The sequence below is a fragment of the Falco cherrug genome, chromosome 2, assembly GCF_023634085.1.
Source record: "Falco cherrug isolate bFalChe1 chromosome 2, bFalChe1.pri, whole genome shotgun sequence".
Taxonomy (NCBI): domain Eukaryota; kingdom Metazoa; phylum Chordata; class Aves; order Falconiformes; family Falconidae; genus Falco; species Falco cherrug.
Window position 1 is genome coordinate 19,956,105 of NC_073698.1, and position 24,275 is coordinate 19,980,379.

The 24,275-nt window shown below is 43.3% G+C and overlaps 1 protein-coding gene across 1 annotated transcript; it reads right to left on the reverse strand.

Moving 5' to 3' along the window:
* Positions 1-9,111: 9,111 nt before the first annotated feature.
* Positions 9,112-15,056, reverse strand: LOC102054301 (gap junction beta-6 protein). Its single transcript, XM_055703305.1, has 2 exons — positions 14,913-15,056; positions 9,112-12,496 (listed from the first exon to the last, which is right to left on the reverse strand). The coding sequence occupies exon 2, from the start codon at positions 12,472-12,474 to the stop codon at positions 11,797-11,799; it is 678 nt and encodes a 225-aa protein (XP_055559280.1). The 5' UTR covers positions 12,475-12,496; positions 14,913-15,056; the 3' UTR covers positions 9,112-11,796.
* Positions 15,057-24,275: the final 9,219 nt, after the last annotated feature.

The following is a 24,275-nucleotide window of genomic DNA, read 5'->3' on the forward strand; positions in this document are numbered from 1 at the left end:
TTGCTCAACTTTATTAGTTTCTAACACTACTTATATAGAACCGATACACATGCATATTCGTAAAGCAGAAATATAATTGGTTAGTAGTCTCTAAACACGCGCGGTTCTCACACCCCTAATTACCATGACTAAAATAAGCATTCTACCCATGTAGCTAACTGTGTTGCTGTGCTTCAGCCTTGTAGTTTGTTACTCCCTATATTCCCATACCGGTCCCTATCTTTCTTGGCCCTGCACCTGCTTTGCCAGCAGCTGTAGCTTGTTACAGCCACGGCCTGTTGGCACAACATAATTACTTGGTCTCAGGATTCAAGAATAGCTCAAGGCTACCTTTCTTGTTAACTTCAGCACAGCAACTTCAGTACAATTCTGATTACAGACCTATTCTAATACCAGGCCTGGATTGTGCAGATCTTCAGAGATTCTAAGGCCATGCTTCTGCAGCCATTCTTCTACACCACAGGGCTGGTGCCCCCCACACAGGACCGGGGTGCCTCACAGGCAGCAGCTACTGCCCTTGGTCGAAGACAGATCCGCTGGTTTTCAGAATGAAGGCAGCATAGCACCAGCTCCTTGCAGTATTTCAAGAAACTTGCGAAATTTTGTAGATGACAAGCCTGGGTCTTTGAAATTTGGGAGCCTATACCTGGGACAGAGCCTATGTTAGGGAAAGAAGGCATTCTAGATAATTTTTTTGAAAAGTGTTTTTCCCCACACTCTCCTCTGTCAAGATTGTCTGTTAAGCTGTTGTGCACAGACCATTTGAAAAACACGATCAGTTGCAACTATTTTCAAAATGATGATTTAAAGGTGGTTCTTGATATATTCAGCATCAGTACTCGAAAATATTAGTCACCTATGTTTTGGGTAGGTTCTTGTGTGTTCTTCAGTGTTACCCTGAAAAAGGAAAACCTTAGAATGACTTGAACTACCATGATGACTTGATGATTATTCAGCAATAATGTACGAGTTTCTGTTGATAGCTACTCTAGTCAGTCAGACAGACACCAGTTCATTTCCAAGGCTCTCTGTTGCTCTATTTAGTAAAAATACCATCCAAGAAAAATTTTGAGACACTTTCAGGAGCTGTGTGTACCAGAGGACACGTGACAGACTGAAACATACCATCCCCATGCTCTTGTATCCTTGCAACCTTTGGTTGCTCCCTATAAATCTTTCAGCTGAAAACAGTAGGAAGGAAGATCTTTGTTGACCTAAGCACTAGTGGTAGCACAAGGACAAATTACTTTATTTGGAGATGGGTGGTACATCTGAAACATGGTGCTGCCATGATTAAGTGTAGTAATATCGCAGTGTGGATCCTGAAGCAGTGGGGCATGAGGGGGGGTGTTAAGGTACAGGAGGGAATCCCAGCAGACCCAGTAACTCCTGACATTATAAGTTCTTTCATATGGTGAAGCCCCTTGACTCATCAGGTCAGCTGAAGGGAAGGAGGTTTGATTTTTGGGAGAGGTAGACAGAGACCTCTCACTTTCAGCCATCTGTCCAAAAGGTTTAATAGCATGAAGCACTGGATGTTTCCATGATGGCTTTTTCAGTCTCTGGAAGGTATTTCCCACAACTTGTACAAACTGCCCTTGACCCCTTTTTGTAAGAAAAAAATAACTTACTCAGGAGAGCACTGAGGCTCTAGAGCAGCCTTTCAGTACTGCCACAGAAGGTTTTTAGGACAGAATTCAAGACATTTCGAAGAGGGATAATCCGAGGCAGTGCCTGCCGACCAGGAGACTATACCCATCAGTTTTCCAAGAATTCCCTTCTGGGTTCTTACAAGAAAAGCTCTGGGCTGTTGACAGGACCCTCTGGGACAATTGTAGAAAATGAGACAGGCAAGGAAGCAAAATCCCTGGGGGAAACTTGAAGGGAGCAGCTTTAAAAATAAAGAACCGATTATGTACCAGTACAAGTTCAAGCATGAAAGCATGTTGAGGAAGGAGGTAGGAGGTATGAAGGGCTATTTGTTAGTTGCATGCTAGAACAAGGGGATCTGAAGCCAAATAAGAGGGGAAACAGAAAATGTAGGACTTGTCTCCCTGAGGAATTTATTCAGAAGGAAAATATGCTCAGATTTAAGCAATGGTGTTAAAAAGTGTCTCTTCATATGGACTTTCTGGCAGAGGGATTCCCATGAAAGAGCCATCCCTGCTAGCTTGCTTACTGTCACTCATCTTTAAAGGTGCACAGCACTGCCAGTGGCCAGATGCCACTTTAGTGTGCTCCAAATCCCTAGGTCCTTACTGTGTTTAAAGGATTCCCTCCATTAACAATAGATAGCAACATAAAGCTTCAGGTGACATTTAAAATTTTACATTAAAATTTATATTTACATTATTTTCAGCCTTCTTTTGATTTTCTTCTTTAGTATTACTTTTTTTTCTTCCATCCAAGCCTCCACAGGTGACAGCTCCCATTCCATGCGTAAACACACCTTTAGCAGTATATGATTTGGCCAGTGCAGAAACAAAGTAAATTCAAGAAGTGTGTAGACAGAACAGTCAGGCAGGTATTTTTAGGATCAGAAGAATCAGGTTTGCATGGCAAGGTACAAAGAAAGAAGATCAAAAATAGACACCAAACTTCATGAAATGATAAAAAGATCTCATAAGTTAAGGAGATGTATCTTGGTATTAGTCTGAACCTGAGCTGCTGCTCAAGAAAAATGGACCTTTTTCAGATCAGTATTAAACCAATTACCCCACTATTTCTAATTTAAGCATCTATTTTAAAGTGCAGAAGAGCATCTCTCTTACCATAACTCTGCATCCAAACAGTTTAGTGGAAGGACCCCTAAACTGTGGCATGTGTTGTTAGTTGTAAACAAGCCACACTAAAGTGATACATGGCTTGGCAGTGCTGATAGCAGTTCTGTCCATGCAGTCAGCCTGAAAAAAGAGCTACAAATGCCTTCAGTTCAGCGTGTTGTGGCACTGCATTGTATGCCAATAAAAAAATTTGTGCTTGACATGCCGCTGCACTACAGAAGATGGCACTAAAGATATTTACATGATGAGAAAGGGTACTGCTACCTCAGGAAGCATAGTTCAAAGCAAGGAGGATTAAAATCTTTTCTCTAGTTGTTTGCTATATGGATAAATTGAAAGACTTTAGAACTAATTAACTAACAAATAAAATGGTAATAAAAAGACTGAAGTAGTAGTTTAATCTCATATAGTAATTATTATTATTATTATTATTGTACCAATTAGGGATTAGTGTTCTGTTCTGTTAGACACTGCTGAGAAGCACATCAGAGAACACAGCATATTAACAAATAAGAACAAGTGACCGGAAGAATTATTCTTATTTCTAGTTTGTAGGAAGAGTTCTTGTTACTTCTAGTTTGTAGGAATAGAGGCATGGGAAGACTTAATGACTCACCCTAGGTTACAGAGTTCTGAGAATGGCACTGAGACCCTAGGCGGGTGTTTTACCCACCAAAGCAGGCTTCCTCTCAAAAGACCTTTGGAAAGTGTGGGAAGTCTCCTAATAGAACAAACAAAACCAGACTGTTCTGGCATATGTAGCAGTGAGATTCTTTCAGGTCATCTTCATGGAAGCAAAAGCTCCATATGACACGTAGCAGAGGAAGAACTATAACTGTACAAGCCAGGCATCTCTTAGGAAGAAGAATCAAAAAAGAGAGACAGGACATGCGAAATCCTAAGAGAAATGATGCCTTTTATCATTCTATCATGGTGTGATGCTTTTTTTCCCACAACAATGGCAGAAATATGAAGGAATAAAAATATTGATACTTGAAATAAATTCATGCCTGGCAGTAAGCCAAGCTTAAAACATATCAAAATGCAGAGTTCAAATAGTTCTCTGCTGAGTTAGTGAGTTAAATCAACTTATACGAAGGTTGAGGGGAGATTGCGTCCGAGCAAGGGAGAAGATGGCCAGTAGGTGAGAAGCAGGGCCACAGAAAGGAGTAGAAGCAGTGAAGGGTACAGCAGCAAAAGAAGGAAAAGGCAGCAGGACTTCTGTCTTTCTAGTACCAGTCACTTATAAAAATACAGCCAGAGGCTGTAGTTTGAAATTGCAGTGTGTGTAACAGCAAATAAACGTAGCAAGTTGCCATTCCCCTGGCACCTTCTGTTCACTCCCTGCAGCTCTTCTTGCCCAACACCATGGCCTACTGCCCCACAGTCACGTCAGCATAAAAGTTTGTGCGGCCTTCCTGTAAGACAGATCAAGGAATTGATCCAGCTAAAAAACAATCCAGCAAAGCAAAACATTTGTTTCTTCATCAGCTAAACCAGTCACCCAATCCGGTGCTGAGCACAGCTGTGCAAACAACTGTGCTGGCATGATAAAGCTCCTGGAGTGGAGGCACCGCGTTGAATGGGGCGAGGGAGAGACACAGGCAGGGTAAGAATGAGCAGAAAGGGATGATGTCAGTTTAATGCCCTAAACTAGTACTACCAGTAAACAATTCATAGTGCCAAACCACAACCAAAGCTCCTAAACAAGGATGGTTTTTTTCATTGTATTCAGAATAAGAGCAAACATGGTATGTTTTACCAGGAATTGGTGTATTTGCTGACACACACGATGAATTTGGAAAGACCTCAGATACTAGCTGCCTTCCACAGAAAGCAACAGCAATAGCTATCTTGCTTTGAAACGGAAGAACAAGCTCACGTATAGGGAAATTTCTCTACAAAATTCGAACTGCTTCACAACATGATGGCCTGCCTTTGAAAGAAACCAGTAACACAAAATGGCATGCTATTGCTGTGAAACTTCTGGACACAGACCAGGCTTCAGTGAACTCCACCATTGTTTGCATATATAGTCAACTGGGCAGCAAAACTGAAAATTGATCTGGGTTTTGGTCTTCCTCCTGTTGGGAAGAATGCCTATTTTGAGAGACACAAAACTGAGGCAGAAGGAGCTTTTTACCCAGTCTGCTGAAGAAGAAAAACCCAAACTCCATCATCAACTTCATTTATATTAATTACAATTTTATTTACTTGCAATGCCACCTCATATGCTTTGTCAGGTAGAATTATTATAGTGTGAGAATGTATTATTACAATTGCTGAAAGCACAAAGGAACCATGCTGACAGACATGCTGAATAGACCCTGCACTGACAAGTAGACTTGAGTTTATATGAAAGAGATGTTGATTCATCAGCTGAGATCTGGCTCAGCAAAAGGAATCTGTACAACTGACTCTTTCAGTTGGGGTCTCGTTCTTCACAGATTTTAGAAGTTCCCTCTGTCCTAGAGCAGTCCTATACCTAGATCATTCTCAGCAGATGTTGAACTGAGTCACCATTTAACAAACTTCAGTGATGGAAAGTCTGTCATCCAACTCAATGCTTAGCCCTCTTCACAGAGAGGTTTTGCAGTGACCAGCCTACATCTCGTTGCAGTGTAAGCCCATTACTTCTTGTCCTGTTGCCAGTGGATGTAAAGAGCAAGATCCTAATCCTCTTTGCCGCAACCCTTTACATATTTGAAGAGTGCTGTTGGATCTTTCCTCTGACTTTTCCAGGCCAACTAATTTCTTTCAAGCTTTCCTCACAGGTTCTGGGTTTTAGACATTTGGTGATATATTTTTCCTGACTCCTGGATTTCTCCAGCTGATGGGATTTTTGGGCAGATGATGCCCCAAAGTAGAGTCTAGATAATGACTTTCAGGTCCTAACAAGAGTGTAAATATTATTTCAAACATGATTTGACAAACCTTTAATGCATACCAGTATGATATTTTCCCAAGTCAACAATGTTACTGACTCATGTTCCACTGATGATCTACTCAGATTTCAGCTCTTCTCTACAGAACTGTTATTTGGTTCAGAAGAGGTCTCTGTGCTACATTTCTGCAAGTACTTAGTGTTCTGCAATAGTAGCATTTAGTCCTTCATAACTTCTAAAACTGCTTTTGTTAAAACATTTCTCCTGGTGATAAAGATCTTACTGGATTCTAAGCCTATCTTCTTATGTACCTGCAGCTCCTCCCAGCTGCATACTGTTTATCCCATTTGGTGGATGCTTGCACTTTGACAATGAGTCATTAATAACTATTTTACTGCTATACACAAAAGCTTTTATCATGGCATAGGCAGAAATCATTCCTGACACATCCTTGTTGAGATGTCTCAGTGTTCTATCAGATAACAGTGAGATAATGATTTAGTCAGTTTGTTTCTCTGTGTCTGTGCACATGTGTGTGGGTAAGCATATAGATTGTTCTTGTTTATTTGTGCTGGAGACACTGTGGAAGCTATTTAAACTGTATATTAAACGGTCCTTGGAAAGGATGCAACACCTAGGCAGGGACATGACTAGTCATAACTAGACATTACACTGATGATGCAACATACAATAGGTTTGAAATCTTTACCACAGAATAATTATAAAATACTTTTTTCTGGCACCTGTTGCAATGATCTTAACAAAGAGTGCTCAATTAAACTGTTGTGCTCCTGTGAACATGGCATAGTTGTCACCTTTACCTTTCAGTTGGGGAAACTCAGCAACAATGAGATTCAGGGTTGAGTCTATGTACTAGGACTGCTATAATACTTTCAAATCAAGTGAAAGCAGTCTTGTGACAAAAGAAATATTGATAGTTGGATACCAAATGGATAGCAAGTCTTCCAGTCACACCGTCTAAAGAAGATGTAGCATTCCTGCTAATGTGTGGATCTCTTAGAGGTATGGGAGGAATTTTTATGTGCCATCTTAAAGACTGACCCTCAGTAGAAGATGATCTGCAAAACACTTTAAAACCAAATTTCATGACCCTGGCAGCTTTAAGACTGCTATTGTCTTTCCTAGCTGAGAAGCCTGTATTACCATAATTGCCAACGGAAAAGATACACCTTGCCTAAGCAAGTAAGCCTGCCCCGCACAGCTTCTCCGCTGAAAAATGCCACCTGCTTCAGGTCAGTGTGACTGCGTTCACACACTACGGTATTATCCTGGACACTGTGCCAGGCTGTGAGTGAAATGCTCGTTCTTAGCAGCACACAGAATATACTCTGCTGTTCAAAATATTCATCTACAACCTGCAGTGACTCATAGCTCAACTGTGTAAGTTCTCTCTCAGTTCTCTCAAAATGTATTTCCCTAAACTCTATGTCATATTGATACCACATCACTCTTTTACCAGAAAGGTTTGTGTAGGCATCTGGGTACCTGGTGGTATTCTTGGAGAGGATGTTTTAGTAAATGGCTTATTCAAATACAATGAATGGAGCACAGAGCAGGCAGAGAGATGTGAAACAATCATCGAGCTAGTGGCAGTGATTTAATGGGCAGAAAAAGGAAGAAGGTATGTGCAATTACGTGGCTAATTCGGAGGCTGAATTCTATGGTAGTACTGGGGGACCAACTATAGCAGGGGCAAGCTATGTTTTTAAAGGTGGAAAGTCAGATATGTGACTTGTTTCTTCAGCCAGGCCTGCTGATTAAAGCTTAATGCATTTCCGAACCTAGATCATAAAGACTTTTTTTTGGTGGCTTGGAAGGCTTATAAACCAGGTCAGAGCTGGGCCAGCTTTCCAGAAGAGAAATATATTCTGTAAAAGAAAATTACAGTGACAAGCTGCGTTGGTCAAGTGGCAAAAAAGTGTACCTCCTGAACTATCTTGAAGATCATTACCATTAGTCTTAGCTCATTAAGCCTCAGATAGTTACCATTACTCTTGCCACTGTCTACAAACAGGTTCAAATGACGGTATAGATAATAATATGGTGAAAATCTAAAGAAACCTGTAATTAATTCTCAGGGCAGTGGCTGTCCTGAATATTAGAACAGGTCACGACAAAATACAGTGCAATTCTTTGAGTGTGATTTTTGTTGCATTGCAAAACACATTAGCCTAATTTTGGGGGAAGGAATTATGATTAGGGGAAAAAAAGAGATTAATTTTCACCAAGTTCAGTTTGTAGTGAAGTGCTCTTAGCTGTTGCTTATTTGTTGCAGTATACTTTCTATAAAATAAAGCAATTTTTAACAGTGTTGCTATTTTAAATTAAATCTCCATGGTGCAAGAGTGCTCTTCCCTGTACAGAGCGTATAATTTGCCTTTTATATTCTTGCTGTCAGATAGCAAATAACACAGTATGTTGGCTCATGATAACTGTAAAACATCCAAAGGATTTTTTTATTTTTGTCTAAGGAAACCTTTAATAAAGGTACTTCTATATCCAGAAGTCATAAATACACATTCATTATTCTGATTTTCTTTTAAACTAGTCTTTCTCACATAGGAGTTAAGAGTATTTTTCTCTAGCTGAGTCTATGAGTTAATAGTGAAGTCTGCTGCTTCTTTCCCCGCCAAAAGTCCATCCCTCACCCCCACCCCACCTTCCTGACAAACGTGTTTGTAGTGTGGGTTTTTTTGGATGAGGGCCACAATGATCAGGGGGCTGGAGCACCTCTCCTATGAAGACAGGCTGAGAGAGTTGGGGTGGTTCAGCCTGGAGAAGGCTGAGACCTTAAATCAGCCTTCCAGCACCTAACAGGGCCTACAGGAAAGCTGAAGAGGGACTTTTTACAAGGCCATGTAGCGATAGGAGAAGGGGGAATGGCTTTAAACTGAAAGAGGGCAGATTTAGATTAGGTATGAGGAAGAAATTCTTTACTATAAGGATGGTGAGGCATGGAAACAGGTTGCCCAGAGCAGCTGTGGCTGCCCCATCCCTGGCAGTGCTCAAGGCCAGGCTGGATGGGGCTGTGAGCAGCCTGGTCTGGTGGGAGGTGTCCCTGCCCATGGCAGAGGATTTGGAACTAGATGATCTTTAAGGTCCCTTCTAATCCAAACCATTCTACGATTCTAAAAAGTTTAGCTTGATGAAGTCAGTGGTGATTTCTCTGAGTGATTTCAGCCAAGGTATAATTCTAGCCAGCCCCAATTCTACACTTCCCAGTTCTGATATCACATGATTTGACACTTTATATCCTGGCTACACTGGACACAGTAAGGAATCAGCCTCTTTTGCAGTCATAACTTCCAGGTATGATGCTTCATTTTTCAACACTCTTGCAATCTTCATTCTGAGAAAAGCCTAGGAACCAAGTGCCAAAAGTGTAGACACTTCTAGTGTATTTCAGAAAGGAACAGACACAATTCCAACACAGCATCATATTTTAATCTGTATGAAATCCATTTGTAGAAGGTCAACCATGCAATGTAGCAGGTGTAGAAACAGGTGCAATTCCTATGAAGTATCCAAACATTTTTTCCCTACAAAGCAACTACTTAGTCAAATTTAATATACAAAGAAAATAAATCTCAGAAGAAGAGCTACTATTGTCTGATGCTGCTGTTCTGGATCAAAGTCCTCTCTTGGCCACTTCCAGACACTTCCCTTATTTCTGTCTTGTCTGTGTGATAATCTGGTTGCCAAACTGCTAGTCGAAGATAACCTCATAGTGTTAATGTTAGCAGTTTTGGTGTGTCTCATTCCAGGTTCCTTGAGTTAAACTCAAAGGCAGGCTAGGAAAACAAACTCTCTCCCCTATGGAGCTGGTTTATCACCAGCCTCTTTCAGCTGCATTTCTACTTGTACAAGGCTGACTTGGGCAGCACATTTGACTTCTAGTGGGGTCACATATGTGACCTTCCACTATCAGCTCACAAAATCTGCAGGATAACAGGCAATGTAACCAGTTGAAAAACCAACCTGCAGCAGAAGACTAAAATCCTTACAGTAGCCCTTGGCTATTAAATATAGTATCGGTGCATACATTTTCCATTATGGTAAACAGATTTTCATTAGACACGTTAGGTAATACACAGCATGTACAAGTAATACAGAAAACAGCACAAAGAGTGCTTTAATTATGATTTCAGAAAAAAAAAATAATCCTGTTGTTACAAAAGAAATGTAATACTAGAGCACTGGGAGTGTAGATAGTTTGTTCTCTTCATACTTGTACACAGAACAATGCAGGAACTTTACCAAGTACAAACCTGATACGTGCCAAGCTTTGCTCTTTAGAGTTGAATTAAGGATGTTTTCATAGTCCAGGTTTCCAGTTCAGCTCATTATTAATGACTTCCCATCTTTTTGTTCATGCTTCTGAGGATGGTGGTGTTATGGTTTTCTTTCTTCCCTCTTAGATGACAGATTTCTACCTGCAGTCAAGTTGTAACAGCGGGTGTAGCTCACAAGCCATGGGAGCCTGCTTATGCTCCACTTCCAGTGCACAATGAGGGGTCACAGGTCTTAATTCATGCAGCTTTGTTTACTCCAACAGTGATAAACTTAAATACATGGTAAGAGAGACATACAAATAGAAAAGCTAAGATAGCGCTCATTCATTTTGGGGAAAGGCTAGTTATTAAAGCTAAGGAGGAGAAATAGACAGCTTTCTAGAAGTGGGTTCAATGAGCAGGCACTTGGGAGATAAACTGTGTTGCTGTATGTGCTGGTGTGTCTGCCATAAGACAAGTTTTGAGACTGCTTTGGAGAAACAAGACCAGACTGACTCACGTAGTTCTTGAAGTTAGTAACACACAATTCACAGCTCAGCAATGTGAATTGTAAGGAAAATGCCAAGTTCCTCCTCATGTCGGATTGGGTCCCTTTGCTATTTTAGCTCTGCAAACTGTAATTCCTGTTAGACCTACTGTAAGAAGAGGAAGGGTGATTCAGTCTCACAATGTGGAATGTTCAAGAGATCAGGAGTGGTTTGATGAACTCACTTGAAAGGTACCTCAGAGAGGTAGAAGGTTTTATGAAGAAAAGCTGTGCAGGTTGGATAGGAAAAAGGGTCTGATGGAAGGAGCACTGGTAGATGCAACATATCATGCTGTAAGTTGAAGCATTTCTTTTGGATAACAGAATGAAACAAGGCAATTTTTCTTGCCTTCTGCTGAAAAAAACCCAACACTTTTAAAGGCATGCAGCTGAAGGAGGCACAGTCAGGTGGTAAAAAAACTTTTTGTTGAATAAAATCTACTGTACTGAGATTCTTCACAAAGTGTTGGGGGAGAAGAGAAGGAGGAAGACAGTTGCACTGCTCTTACCTTCTCAAAGGTGACAATCCCTTTTTCACCTGACCAAGAGAATGAAAAAACAAACTTAATTCCTCCCACTGCTGCAGCCCCTGTGAGTGGAGGGAGGCAGCACTGACCTAAAGACATTCACAGGCAGTTGAGACTGGTCACCCCCAACCCTGTAGCAGATGCTCCTCAGTGTACGTGAGGAATTAAAAAGATGAAAACCTTTGGTGGTGCCCAGCAGAGCTGACAGCATGTATTGCCATAGAGTACCTGTGTTCCTAGGCTCTTGCCTTGCTCTTCAGAATACTAAAGAGAGAGAATAGGACATCTGCTATAAACACAATCAACTCCTTGTCTTACTCCTTTTCACAAGGTGCAAGTTCCCCCTGAAAAACCTTAATCCCACTTTTGACCCAAACCTGTTGTTATTGGCTTGCCTCTGAAGCTGACAGTGTGTGATTCCTGTCTCTCCTTTGGGCACTAGAGCTTTCTCTGGGCCCTTCCACTCACAATTTTTGAAAAGTTACTTTGTGCCAACAACAGGATCCCAGCAGTAGGCATACTTGGGAAAAGTTGCTGTCAGAAGGCTGCTCTCTCTATTTGTGGATGCAGAAATACTGAATTAGCTCACGACCTTTAAAACCTGCCTCAGTGGCAGCTTCCCAGGGAAGCTACAATTTTTAAAACATGAATGAACATTCACTTTTATCCTTTTCCTTGACTGTGAAAATATTGCTGATTGTTTTCTGACACCTAAGAAAGTTTGACGGAAACAGGGAGCTAAGAAATCTTGAAAATGGAGAATTATTTTAAAACTGTTGTTTTCCTGGATTCTTTCATGCAAATTTTTATCACTAGGTAACACAACTCAGCCAGATTCAACATCATGCAGATTGCAGACACAGCAAGCATGAAGATAGTAAATGTGGTTTTCTCAGTGGGCCGAGACACAAAACAATCCACTGTGTTGGGGCAAGGCCATGCGTCACACTTCACCAGGCGAGGCATCTGGTACCCATCATACATGTAATAGAACACATACATGAAGACCGCTTCAAAGACAATCCTGAAGAAGATGCTGCCAGTGTATGTCCACCACAGGGGACCCCGGATATGAAACTTTTCAGTTTTCAGCTCTTCAATATTGATTTTCTCACCATTTCTGAATCTCCTTTTCTTCTCATGCCTCCTGTAAGCTACATGCATGGCCACCAGCAGTGCAGGTGTGGAAACAAAGATCAGCTGCAGGGCCCAGAGTCTGATGTGAGAGATGGGGAAAAAGTGATCATAGCAAACATTTCTGCACCCAGGCTGAAGCGTGTTGCAGACAAAATCTTGTTGTTCATCTCCCCAGACTCTCTCTGCAGCCACAACCAGGATCATGATACGGAAGATGAACAGGACTGTGAGCCATATCTTCCCAATACTGGTGGAGTGTTTATTTACGCCTCCTAAAATGGCCTGCAGAGCTCCCCAGTCCATTTTCTTTTCTGTGTCCTTTTACCTGAAGGATGACATAATACACCAAATGGTCACTTTTCAAAGGGTGAAAAATCAGCTCTAGACCTTCTAAAAATGAAAGGACTTCCTAGCACTTACCTGAGTCATAGACAAATGCAAGTCACTTTCATTAATGTCACCCATATGTTTATAGATTCAAACAGCTTATTAAACTCTTTCTTTCCATTTATTTATGATGGGACGAGCATACCTTGATGCTTTAGGCAGGAAACGTTACATCTTCAAATACATTTCTTCCATGCATCCTCCATGCCCTCCTTGCCTTTCTTAAGATATTTCCATTTCTGTGGTAGACTGTTGTCAGTGTTTTGCCTCTCAGTGTATTTCACAAAGTAATAGAAATTACTATCACTGCATGAGTTAAGGCCATATCTAGACAGACTTCTCTAGTACTTTTCACTGGATTTCTTTGCCAGTGCCACAGCTCTAGAAGGCTGGGCTGGTGCTTTCTTTGCCTCTGAGGTAAGTACTACTTGACCTTCTTCAGCAGAAGCCCTCACCCCACCCAGACACCTCCAGCAGACCTCCAAGGTTTTCTGCTGTAGCTCAGACATGGCCCTTCAAATCTGAGAGGTACAGCAACTGACTTTGCCAACACTGCTGAGAAGCCTCAAGCTGGCTCTGTCAGGGCCGTGTGCATATACAGCACAAGCCAACAGGCAAAGGAAGATACCGCAGAGCCTGCCCTTCCACATTCATTGCTATCTTATCCAAAAAGGAGGCAAGCAGAGCCACAGAGCCGAGAGAAAAAAAGCCCTCAGCTAAAAAGTTTATGTTGATTTGCTAGATGTTATCACACCCCAGCAGAATAAACAAGAGGTGAAACTTCAGAGAAGTTTCATTTCATCTTTCCTCCTACTCTTGAAAACTAAAATCCACACTCTGTGTCCCTTTGAAAGTTAAACGTAAGTTTTGCTGAAGTCAGAATTCAGTCTCAGGGCTCAGCTTTCACTGATCGCAGCCATTTGGAAACCATCACTGAACTGGAAAAAACACTTTGAAAACAGAGCTGGGAACTTGCATAGCTGGTCCACATCTTTCAAGGCTAGGGCTCAACTTTGCTCTGTGGGAGAGCCACACTGGCCATGGATAAGAGCTCTGTCACCTCTTGGCACAGCACAGGCTGGGTGCTGTGGGGAGAACACAGTACCTTGCAATGCCACACTGATCAAACTTTTCAAAATCTCTCATCCTCACATAACAGAGGGGGAAAAAGAAACCCCAAACAACAAAAAAACACCCCAAAAAATCCTTCTTTACCCAGTGTAGTTACAACACAACTAAAGGACTAACGTGCCCCAACACATACCCTTGGTACAAGGGCCTAGCTTTTACAGACAAGCCTTGAGGCAAGAGGGAGGGGTCAGATTTACTGTGATGAGGAAAGGTGAAATTGGGACAAAAAAAGAAAAAAGCTTTGAGAAGGTGGCAGGAATTCCATAGGCTTCTCATGTTTTGTCTCTGCTAAAACTGGCAGCATTTTATGCAACTTTCTACACTGATTCTAAGCTATGATCAGATACCTGCATCTTTCTGTTAAGAACTTCCTCATGTCTCTTGCACAGTCATTAAAATAAACTCAATGAAGTCTTCCCAAGGGGCTGATCAGGACCGAATGAAAGTATTTGAAGTGTATATCCCAGCGGGGTGAACAACCTGGCCTCCAAATACAGCCTCGCACTGAAGTTCTGAACCAGTGCTGCAAGCATGGGGGGAGAAAACCACGTATCTCTCTTCTCATCTGCCACTACAGAAACGCTGAAATTAGCTGTGGGCACCGAGTGAATCTATCGGGACATTTGCCCTGCCAACAAAGACATCTTTTTTTTTTTTTTTGGAAACCACTCAAAAACCCCACTTGGTGGTTCCCAGCTGTACGCCTTGAGGCGCCCCCCAGCCTATCACTCCCGCAGAGCTCCGCTGCGGCAGGGGCGGCGGGGGGCGCGCAGCCAGGCTTCTGCGGCGGGAAGCGCCGCGGCCGATCGCGGTCGGCTCCTGCCAGAGGACACCCGTTTACAAACGCCGGTTTTTACGTTGAGGCCCGACGGCTCCTACCGGCAGCGGCCGCGCTGCGGGAGCTCCCCGGGACTGACCAAGGCGGCGGGACTGCGGGTCGGGCCGGCGCTGGGGGCCCGGGGCAGGCGGCGCTCAGCCCCGAGCCGTGCAGGGCTGCCTCGCCGGCAGGTCCGCGCCGGCGGACGGGGACGGGACGCGACCGCCCCAGCCTCACATCGCCCCTCTCCGCTGCCCGCGGCCGCCCCAGCTCCCAGCCCCGCCGGGGATGCCCCCGACCCGAGCCCCACTCGGGCCCGCCACACGGACCCCGGCCCGCTCCGGGGGCGCACAGCTGGATGCCTAGCCCTCCGCTCCAGCACACGGGAGCCGCTCCACAGCCTCACCTGGCACGGCTCGGCAGGACACCCGGGATGCGACGGGCGCGCCGCGCTGCTCCGCTCCCGGGTCCGGCGGTGCCTGAGGCGCGGCCAGCCCCAGCCTCGCCGCCCCGCAGCTTTAAGGTCCCTCCCCGTTCACCTGCAGCCGCTTTTAACCCGCCCCTCGCCCGCCTCTGCCCGCGCCCGGCTCCTCAGGCCGCCCGCGGGGGCGGCGGGACAGGCGCCCGGGGCCGGGCCGGGTGTGGCGCGCCCGTCCCCGCCGCGGGGTAGCACCGAGGGGCTGAGCCGGAGCCGCCGGCACCGGGGGCCGCCTCGCCATGGGGGCCGCCGGCCAGGCCGGCGCGGGGCGGCAGCTGCTGGGGCCTCAAGAGCCCCCGGTGCCGGCGGGGACCACCCGCGGGTGCGTCCGGGACGTCCTCGCCCAGAGCCCTGCCGCGGGTCGAGCATCGGGCAGAGTGGGCTCGGCATCCCGCAAGTGCGGCCCTGCGCCGGGATTGATTCCCAAGTATTTTCAGGAAATATGTCCCGGAGGGGAATCCAGTCCTGTGGGACCCTCCAAAACTGCCCCAGTGACGTGGCACCCCGAGGAAATACTCGTGGGCCAGTACGGGCAACGGTCGGATAAAACGCAGCTCCCAGAGGCTTTCGGTAGGGTGAGGCAGGGCTGGAGAAGGGAACCTCAGAGGCATTCTTAGATGGCTTCAGTTTGGAAGACAAGGAACAGATAAACTAACTGCTAATTTGATGCTAACAAATTGCATGATCTTGGTAGCCAGATGTAGGTGTAACAACGGCAGCAGGCAGCTAAGGGCAGGGTGGAAGTTAAGACTTCAGACGGTTTTCCCTTTGATATTTTGTGGGCTTTCTTAACAGTTGTAAGCAATCCTTCCTGTATCCTCACTAGCGTGCACAAGCGTGCTTTCACTGCTGCTGCGTAAAGGCAGGAGGCTAAATTTGTTTTTGTGAGAGAAAATAATCTAGCAGGAAGTATGAAGAGTGAATCAAAGAAGAGTTACTTGCCATGTGAAATGTCACTAGATGTCATTTTTCTGGACCTTGAGCTCTTGTTAACAATAAAAAAACAAAAAGAGCCTCTTCTAGTTACAGTATCCTTTAAACCAAATCTTTAAGAAAAGCTTCTGAGGATGGAGGCCGTGGCCAGCCAGGCATGAATTCGTTGGCTCAGTACTGCAGCCCCTACCTTGGGCTTTGGTTGTGAAGTTTACCCAGGACTCCTGTCAGGCTCAGGTCTGCCTCACAGTCTGCACTTCACCCAAAGCATCCAACCAAACATGGCTTCTATTAAACGACGCTTGATTATAACACAGTAAAGAGTCTTTGCTTTTTAAAACACTGTGATCAAATATCCTACCAGAAAAGAATGCTATGTTAAAGACAGTGTGTAGGAAAGCTAGGTTGTGAAATGCTATGCATGTGACATGGGATAATAAAAACTTATCCAAGGTATATAAAGTACTGCTGACAATGATGAGTATGTTTCTGTATATTGAAGTAAAGATCTGTTGTATATGTTGCACTTAGTACTGAACTTGGTTTTATGAGGCATGTCTGGAAGTAGAAAAGCTTTCATCAGTAGGGATTTAAATAAAATTGAAGCTTGATCTAGTAATTTGTATAGACAGCAATTACAAGAAACTAGAACTTGCATGTGTATCTGCAAAATGGCAAAGTGAATTTGATTTTGCTCTCAGGGGTTTAGAAAATTAATTCAGATATGTAGGGTCTTCAAGTAATCTAAGAAGAAATGTCTGGAAGAATGAACTATATTTTATAAAATAATACCCAAGTTTGACAGTGGTAAATGTAAATGCTTGAAAGAAACTCACAGTTCATGTTGCTCAGTACTGCCACAGCCGTTTTCATGTACCATCAGACAAAATCTATGGTAAAGCTGAGTGCTACCTTCATTTTCCTTCATTTTTGTTTGCTCGCTTATATGTGTGAGGAAGTATGTAATGCTTTCTTTGGGAAAGAGAGGGGAATCCTGGCAAGGAATTCTGACAGCAGAAAAATCCAGGGGTGCAGGCTTATTGCTTATGCTTTGCTTAACACGTAGCTAGTTGGCATGAGGCGCAAGAGCCAAGAATTAACAACTCTGGCATCTTTAAAGGTTCAGCTGTAAAGAAGGGTTATTCTGCTAGCACCAAAGGTGATGAATGTTACAAAATATGTATGTATATACAAAACACTGATTCTTGCGGATTGTAAAGTAATGTCAAAATAAAACCTTCATAAAAATAGGAAAAAAATACTGCTGTAACTTTCTCAACACAGAAACAGGTTTTAGCTTATTTCAAGATAGCAGAAATCTTGGCATCATCTTCCAGTAATGTCTTACGGATTCCCAAAGACTGTGTTTGCATCTTGTCATTCAATAGCCCCCAGGTACCTCCAGAGACTCTGTCTGGATCTATACTGTTAATAGCCCTTGTTTCACTCTGCTTTCTCTAACCATGCTTTGATGTCACCTGTTATCTGGATTATGTAAATATTTAATATCCCATGTATAGCTCAAAATCCACAAGATCCTAGAGTAACTAATTCAATAGCTTAATTATGTGTGGTGAAAAAAATCTTCATTTACTGAAAACCTGCTCTTATATGATTTCACAGGACATTCCTGAGTCCTCACCACTGGGAGTAATCACTAATTGTCTTTCCCTGTTCATCTCCTCCATGAACACGTTAATTAACATCTGTCACATCCTCTCTCCATCCTTTTTATTCTGTGCTGAAAGGCCTAATATGCTGGATCTCTGCCATGCAGGAGCTGTTTTATATCTTTACTACCCTTATCACAACTTTTTGTGCCTTTTTAACAGGAGCAGTCCAAATACCTGCACAGTTTATATATGCATAGAGCAACGCTTTCTGTTGCATTCCCCATCATTTTCCAGTAATTTCTATTTACTTGTTTTCATTTTTCAGACACTTCAAAGCAATGAGTTGACTTTTTTATAGTCACTCCAAGATTCTTTCCTAAGCATTTCTACAAACTAGAACAGAACCTCTTGGGGTACATATATGCCCATATACTTGAATAGGTGTACTTTGGACTAATTTTCTCACTGTGTGTTGATTTGCAACAGCAGACCCTGAGATTGACTTGCCATTTTATTATCCAGTTACTCACACTGGGTAAGATCTTCTGCTGTTCCTCATGGTCAGATTTAGTTTTGACTACCATGAAGCATTGCTTTTATAATGTGCTATTCACAAGCATTTTGATTTTTGTTAATTCATTAGCGACCTCTTTATTCATCATTTTTGCTTAAAATGAGGCTCTCTATAAACACCTCACAGCTTACTTGCTACTTGTCATGCACAATTGCTGTTAATCAACTGGAAATGCAGCTGTAGACTCAGATTGTACTTCGGAAAACAGTTCTCATTTCTTTAAGGCTGAGCTAAACATGTGTTACACCCAACATTTTTGCACTAACATCAGCAATAAAAGCACCTTCCCAGTTCAAGTCAGCATGTGTAACCAGTTTGTCACTGCGTTCGCTTTTCAGATACTCATTTTATTCATGCTAAGACCAAAAATACCATACTTGTTTAGCCTCTGAGCGAACCATTTTGCCTCCTTTGATATCTTTATATGCATATTAGCGTCCGAAATAAGTGTATGAAATAAGCCATTATTTTCATGTTCACTTTAATTGCCCTCCCAGTCTTTAAAAAAATAAACTTTTGTGTTTTATAGAACAGTGCCAGAATCGTTTTTGGCAAGGTCTGGCTAATGCAAATAGATGGTCATAGGAGCTCAAATCCATAAAGCCATAGCTTTCATGTCTACTGTACAACAATGAATTACTAAAGCTTACCGTGCCACCATGTTCAGTACACTCTGCGTCCTTCCTCCCTGCATGGAAGAAATGGGCTTGTGTCATTTTCAAGGAACATTTTACTTTACAAAGAACAAACTTTTATTATTTGACATAAATACTTTGCATCTTCATCATCTTTCAGCTTTTTCAATAATAAAATGTTACTACTGTGGTTAAGTGCTGTAGGAGGAAGATCACAGAATGTGAGGCTGGTATGAGTGTGAAAACAGCACTCAATGTGCTTTTTAAACCCAACTTAATGTAAGGGCTGCAAAGATCCTGGTTTATGTCAATGTTGCTGCAGATCACTGTCACTTCTCTGGCCACAGGCATCGATCCCATAATCCTTATGGTCTCCAAAAGTTTCTCTGTCAGACAAAGCTTAAGAACCTCTAAAAAGAAGCCAGTGCAGAAGACATAATTTATTTTTTTTTTATGTCCACTGATGAGTTCAAACAATTCAGAAAGCTTCTGGAGAGGGACACAGCACCTAGTTTACTTTCACAAGTTAGAGTTGTCTTCTGCCGGAGTGTTCCTCAGAATTATACTCCAACGTTACTTCAGAAAACCACAAGGGCCCTGTCTTTTCTGTTGGTGAAATTTTGGCTGTACAGAATAGCAAAGAGGTTAAACAGGTTTCATCATTTCATCCAGCTGTAAAAAAAAAACCAACAAATCAACAAAACCAACAATGTGACACTTTAAAGTGTCGGTAGCTGCTTGCTTTCTTATTTCACCACACTGTGGCAACCAGAATTTATTTTGTTAGTGGCTGTTTGCCTTTTCTCCCTAATCTGAACAGATTAGTGTGGTTCCCTCAACTTCTCAGGTCCTTTGTCCAAGTCCCGCAGCTCCAGAGGCACCTTCCCAGGGCTGCCGCCTGTTCCCTTACAGGGGCCGCCTGCCTGTCCCAGCTCTCTGACCCTGGCCAGCCTTGCAGCTCACGGGGCCTCCCCTGCCCTGAGCTCTGCAGCCCCTGGCCCTGCTTGTGCACAAAGGCTGAAACCCCTTCACAGGTAAAACAGAGTTGGTGGGTAGGAACCATATTTCCTATCTGTTGCCCCCCAAAAAATAATGGGAAAGGGTAGTGGAGTCTCGTGTGAGAAAGGTGGCATGATACATTTTCGCAGAGACTGTCCCATTTCACCAACAGCTGTATCATGAAGATGTACAATAGGGCCAGGCACTGACAGACAGAGGAGGGTCATGGTTTTCTTTGCTTCTGGGAAGGTGCCTTCCACTTTCCCTCAGAAATCATCTCTCCTCAAAGGAGAGAGGTGTTGGGTGCAGGCCAGAGCTAGGGGCAGACCTTACTTTTGGCTGATCTCTACCTTTTGTCATCTTGTCCCACTATTAGAGTTCAGACAAAATTTTCTCAGCTTTTTCAAGCACACTTTAATCCTTGACACTTACTGGATGAGGTTTTTTTCTTCTGCATCTCTTGAAGCACACAGAGCATAGAAGTAATCCACATCAGTTTACTTATTCACAGGTAAGAATGGGAAGAAGACAATGAGAGAAATTGGTGGCAAATGCTGGAGCCTGGGGTGAGAAATTGCTAAAGGAAGTATTGATGGAGCAGCCATAAAGCCTGCCAAGTATAAAGAGTAATGCTAGTGAAGCCTGAGGAGAGGCTGGATGCTAACAGTGCAAGAAGGACTGACTGATCCTATACACCCCCAAGAGGGAAGTGGAAGCCATGGGAGGGGAGTTCTGGACTTAACATTTCTGCCGTGAGTTGCTGAACTCAGTGGCAGCAGCTCAAGGAGAATGGAGGGGAGAGCAGGCAGCATCTGAGAATGATGTATGAGAACTGTGTATGATTCCTCCATGGAAAGTAGGCTGGATTCACATGTTCTGCATTGTTTTAATTCAATCTGAATAAAGTGCATTCTCTTGTTCCTTCTGTAAATATTCAAATTGCTGACTACATGACTAATCCAGCAGAGTTTGCTGAGGTCTAAAGTGCAAGTCCTGAATCAGATTAAAAACAAGAATAGGATGATTCAGTAACGACCTTGTTGCACCTATGTATGCATCATATTAACTAAGACATATCTTGAACGCAAATATGTAATGGGAAACATTTCCTGTTGCTAAGCTAATCAGAGACAAAGGAGTTGAACTGAGTTTGGGAAGGAAGAGTCATGAAGAACCAAGAGGATGCAGTTAAAATCTCATGCTATAAAAAATAAAAACAAACCTAAAAAAACCTCCAAACAAACCAAAAACCAGTGGCTATTACAAAGAGCTTTCCGGGCAGAAGCTACAGTCAAGCCTACACCAACATGATCCACCAACAGATCTGTGCTGGATTACAGCTGTGTCCTGGAGATCATGTGTCTGTGTGCCCCTCTCAGTCAGCTGCAATCCCAGGGCCCTTTGGGTGGTGTCCCCATGTCCAGTGCTACTCCCTGGGGCAGTGCCCCTGGGAACTGCTCGTGAAGGCGTATGGGATGCATCTAGGTAGTGTTCCAGGAAATAAGGACAAATCAAATTCTCAAATGCCTGCTGTTTCTTTTCTCATTCCCTAGCTTTTTTGCGTTCCCCATTTTCAGGCTTTTTTTCATGGCAATTCAACTACTTGTCAAACAGCACCTGTCACTCATCCCATCAGATGGCTCCTTCACATGTCAAAGCCAAGCAGTTCTTTATTTGTGGCTATTCCAGACCACGGGCTCCATTGCTGCTTAGCACTCTGCAAGGGGGTCATACACATAATTTAGAGAATGCTCAAGATCTGCTGACTTTTGGCAGCGATCTAGACTCAGTGGACCAGATTGAAAAACAGCATGACAGGGTGAGATAGTGATGCTGGTTGGGAAAAGTCTCCAGCACCTGAAGAGCTCTTGGGTGCTAAAGCACACAAAGCTGCATGCAAAGCTGGCACTAGTGCCCCTGTGCAGAGACAACATCAGGTGAGCTCCTGTCATGGCAGAAAACTAAGCAGGCAGCTGCGTGCTCGAGCTTGACTGCCGTTAGTCAATGGGCAACAATTTGGAGCTGGAAAGTCAACAGAACTTATGCAAGACTGTGAGGCTGTACAGGAAATAATAGAGGAAGCTCAAGTACGCTTCAGGAAGACCTGTTTGGCCAAGGGCAATAGTATATAATAAAGAAGGGTATATGCCCAGATTATACATGTACAGGGAAGGTAAACGGATAGCCTGCCACATAAAGTAGGAGGTTGCACTGGGAAACTACAAGCCATGTACACTTCAAAGAACACAAAATAGGTGAGGTAGTAGCATTTGCCCAGATCCACACCTCCTCTTTGGGAGTAGTGCTTTTTGAGTGACAGCTATAGTTCGTCAATGTCTGTGCTGGACACCAAACAACATTAAGGGAGGATTCAGGTACCATCTGCTAACTGATGTTCCACAAACTTGTAAAGATACCAGTGAAGATCTATATGCTACTTCAGAGCTAAGAGGGAAATGTTACCAGCACAGTGGGGAGTGAAGTCAGCTTGGTGGAATGATTCTGCTGACCTGAAACAACCAGACACAAAACCAAATAGCAAAGTACACAAACATGCAGTTGAGCTGAGGGCTACTTCCTTTTTGTCAGAGGAAGGCAGATCCTGCTTTACTGTGGTTTGGGGGAGGTGGGGCTGGACTACAGCACTGTGTTGCTGCTTGGAGGGACTTTTCTGAGTTCTACAGCATATGCAAACCCCAGGTTAATAGCACACGTCTCAGATGGTGTATTCGATATGTAAAACCTGATAAATAAACACATGAGTAAAAATGGAGGACATATTAGATACTTTGCTAACATAAGTAAAACCAAACCAAACAAAAAAAAAAAAACTTTTTACTGAAAGAATTCATCTGCAGTTGACGAAAACGTTCATGGGCCAGTAAGTATGACCGTTTTCATGCCCAGATTTTTCTGGGTTTGCTATGTTCCTTTGCTGCATTTCTACAGGTGATGAATTCAGTATAAATAGATGGATTTTTAATATTTATAACTAGATAATTATCAATGCTTATGATTTACGACCCTGACTGATAAATTTGGTCCACAATTGGAGATAACAGCTAGGGACTGAACTTTTCATAAAAAGAGCCAGTAATTTATGATAGTATAAATTACTGTGAGCAGCCACAGGAAGGAAGATGTGGTGGTTGTTTTGTATTCAACAAAGTTTCATAGAATAGGTTGGAAAGGGATAAGGATGTTGGCTCTTCCCTGGCTTTGTGCAATAAGAGGTGGAGAACACTTTGAACATGGCAGTATCCTTGGGATACAAAGGCTGCTGGTGAAGAAATCCCTGGAACTCTTCCCCCAGTAGTCTGAATTGTCTGTCTGTTATTTTAGGCTCTCTCTGACATCCTTATGAAATTTACTTTTATGCTTCCCAGTCCTGACTTTCCCAATAGCGCCTCTTCCTTGCCTGAAGGACAGTGTCTTTTCAGCCCTGTCACTCTCCACAGTCTTTTTGTTAGCAGCTGCCACAGACTGGAAAAAATGAGAACTTGTCTTACTTCTGTGTTTCTTTTTGTTGAGGACCAAGAAGTCCCTGGTGGGCAGAATACTCCCAAGAAAGGCTTTTCCCTGAGCCTGACCCAGACAGTGACTTCCAAGCTCTTTGGGGAGACAGTTGTATTGGCTGCTTTGAAAGTAAAAGATAAGCTGCAAACTGCCAGGTTGCTCCCTGAAAGATCTCTCCAGGATTTCTCTGTGCAGCTGGAGTATCTTTGAACTGTGAAGAACCAGGGAAAGGAACTCAGGACATTATCGAGTCTACACTTAGACTGAATCATCTGGACTTGAACCAAGCCAAAGGGACAAGAACATTCAGGAGTGGAACAGTAATTACTGCTAAATTAATATAAGGAAGGGATCCTTGATTTCTGGCTCCAAAGGGTGGTGGAGCCCCAGGGAAAGTGATGTTCCAGATACCAGCGTCTCTCCACCTTGCTTGTCATCATGCTGCTAATCGCAGAAGTCCCAGCAGATCCCATTGCAGAGACCTGTGGGAAAGGGATCTTGTAGACATAGAAGAAACAGAGCCATCATGCCAAGAAATGACAAAGAACATCTTTCACACAGCATCTCCTCACAAATGCAACTGAGATTGTTCCTAAGCAATGTATGCATCCAGGATTACAAAAACTCCAGGCAGAGACAAGAAATATTGCTCTCAACCAGCACCCCAAGAGAAGAAAAAATGAACCCCCTTGGATCAGAAATGTTTCTGCCTCTGTTATTCCCTTTATTCAAGCACACCATGGAAGGATTTGCTTCAGGCAGGGAAAGGTGGACATCCAAGAAAATTGCTGTCTTTTGCAGTGTTTGCATTACCTGTGTACTCTCATTATCTACTGCCAAAAGTCAAGGGCTACAGCTAAGCAGGTACTTGGTGACTTGCTGGCATGTTTTAATGGGTCAGTAGATAATTTATTTTATTAAGATATACATTTCTGACAGTTTGCTGCTCCCTTTTATTTGAGATTCTTTCTCAGCACGAGAATGTGCCTGACGCTAAGTGGTTCCTGTATAAACTGAGGTT

Excerpts from the sequence above, each read along its gene's own strand:
- LOC102054301 (XM_055703305.1), bottom strand. The coding sequence starts at position 12,474 with ATGGACTGGGGAGCTCTGCAGGCCATTTTAGGAGGCGTAAATAAACAC.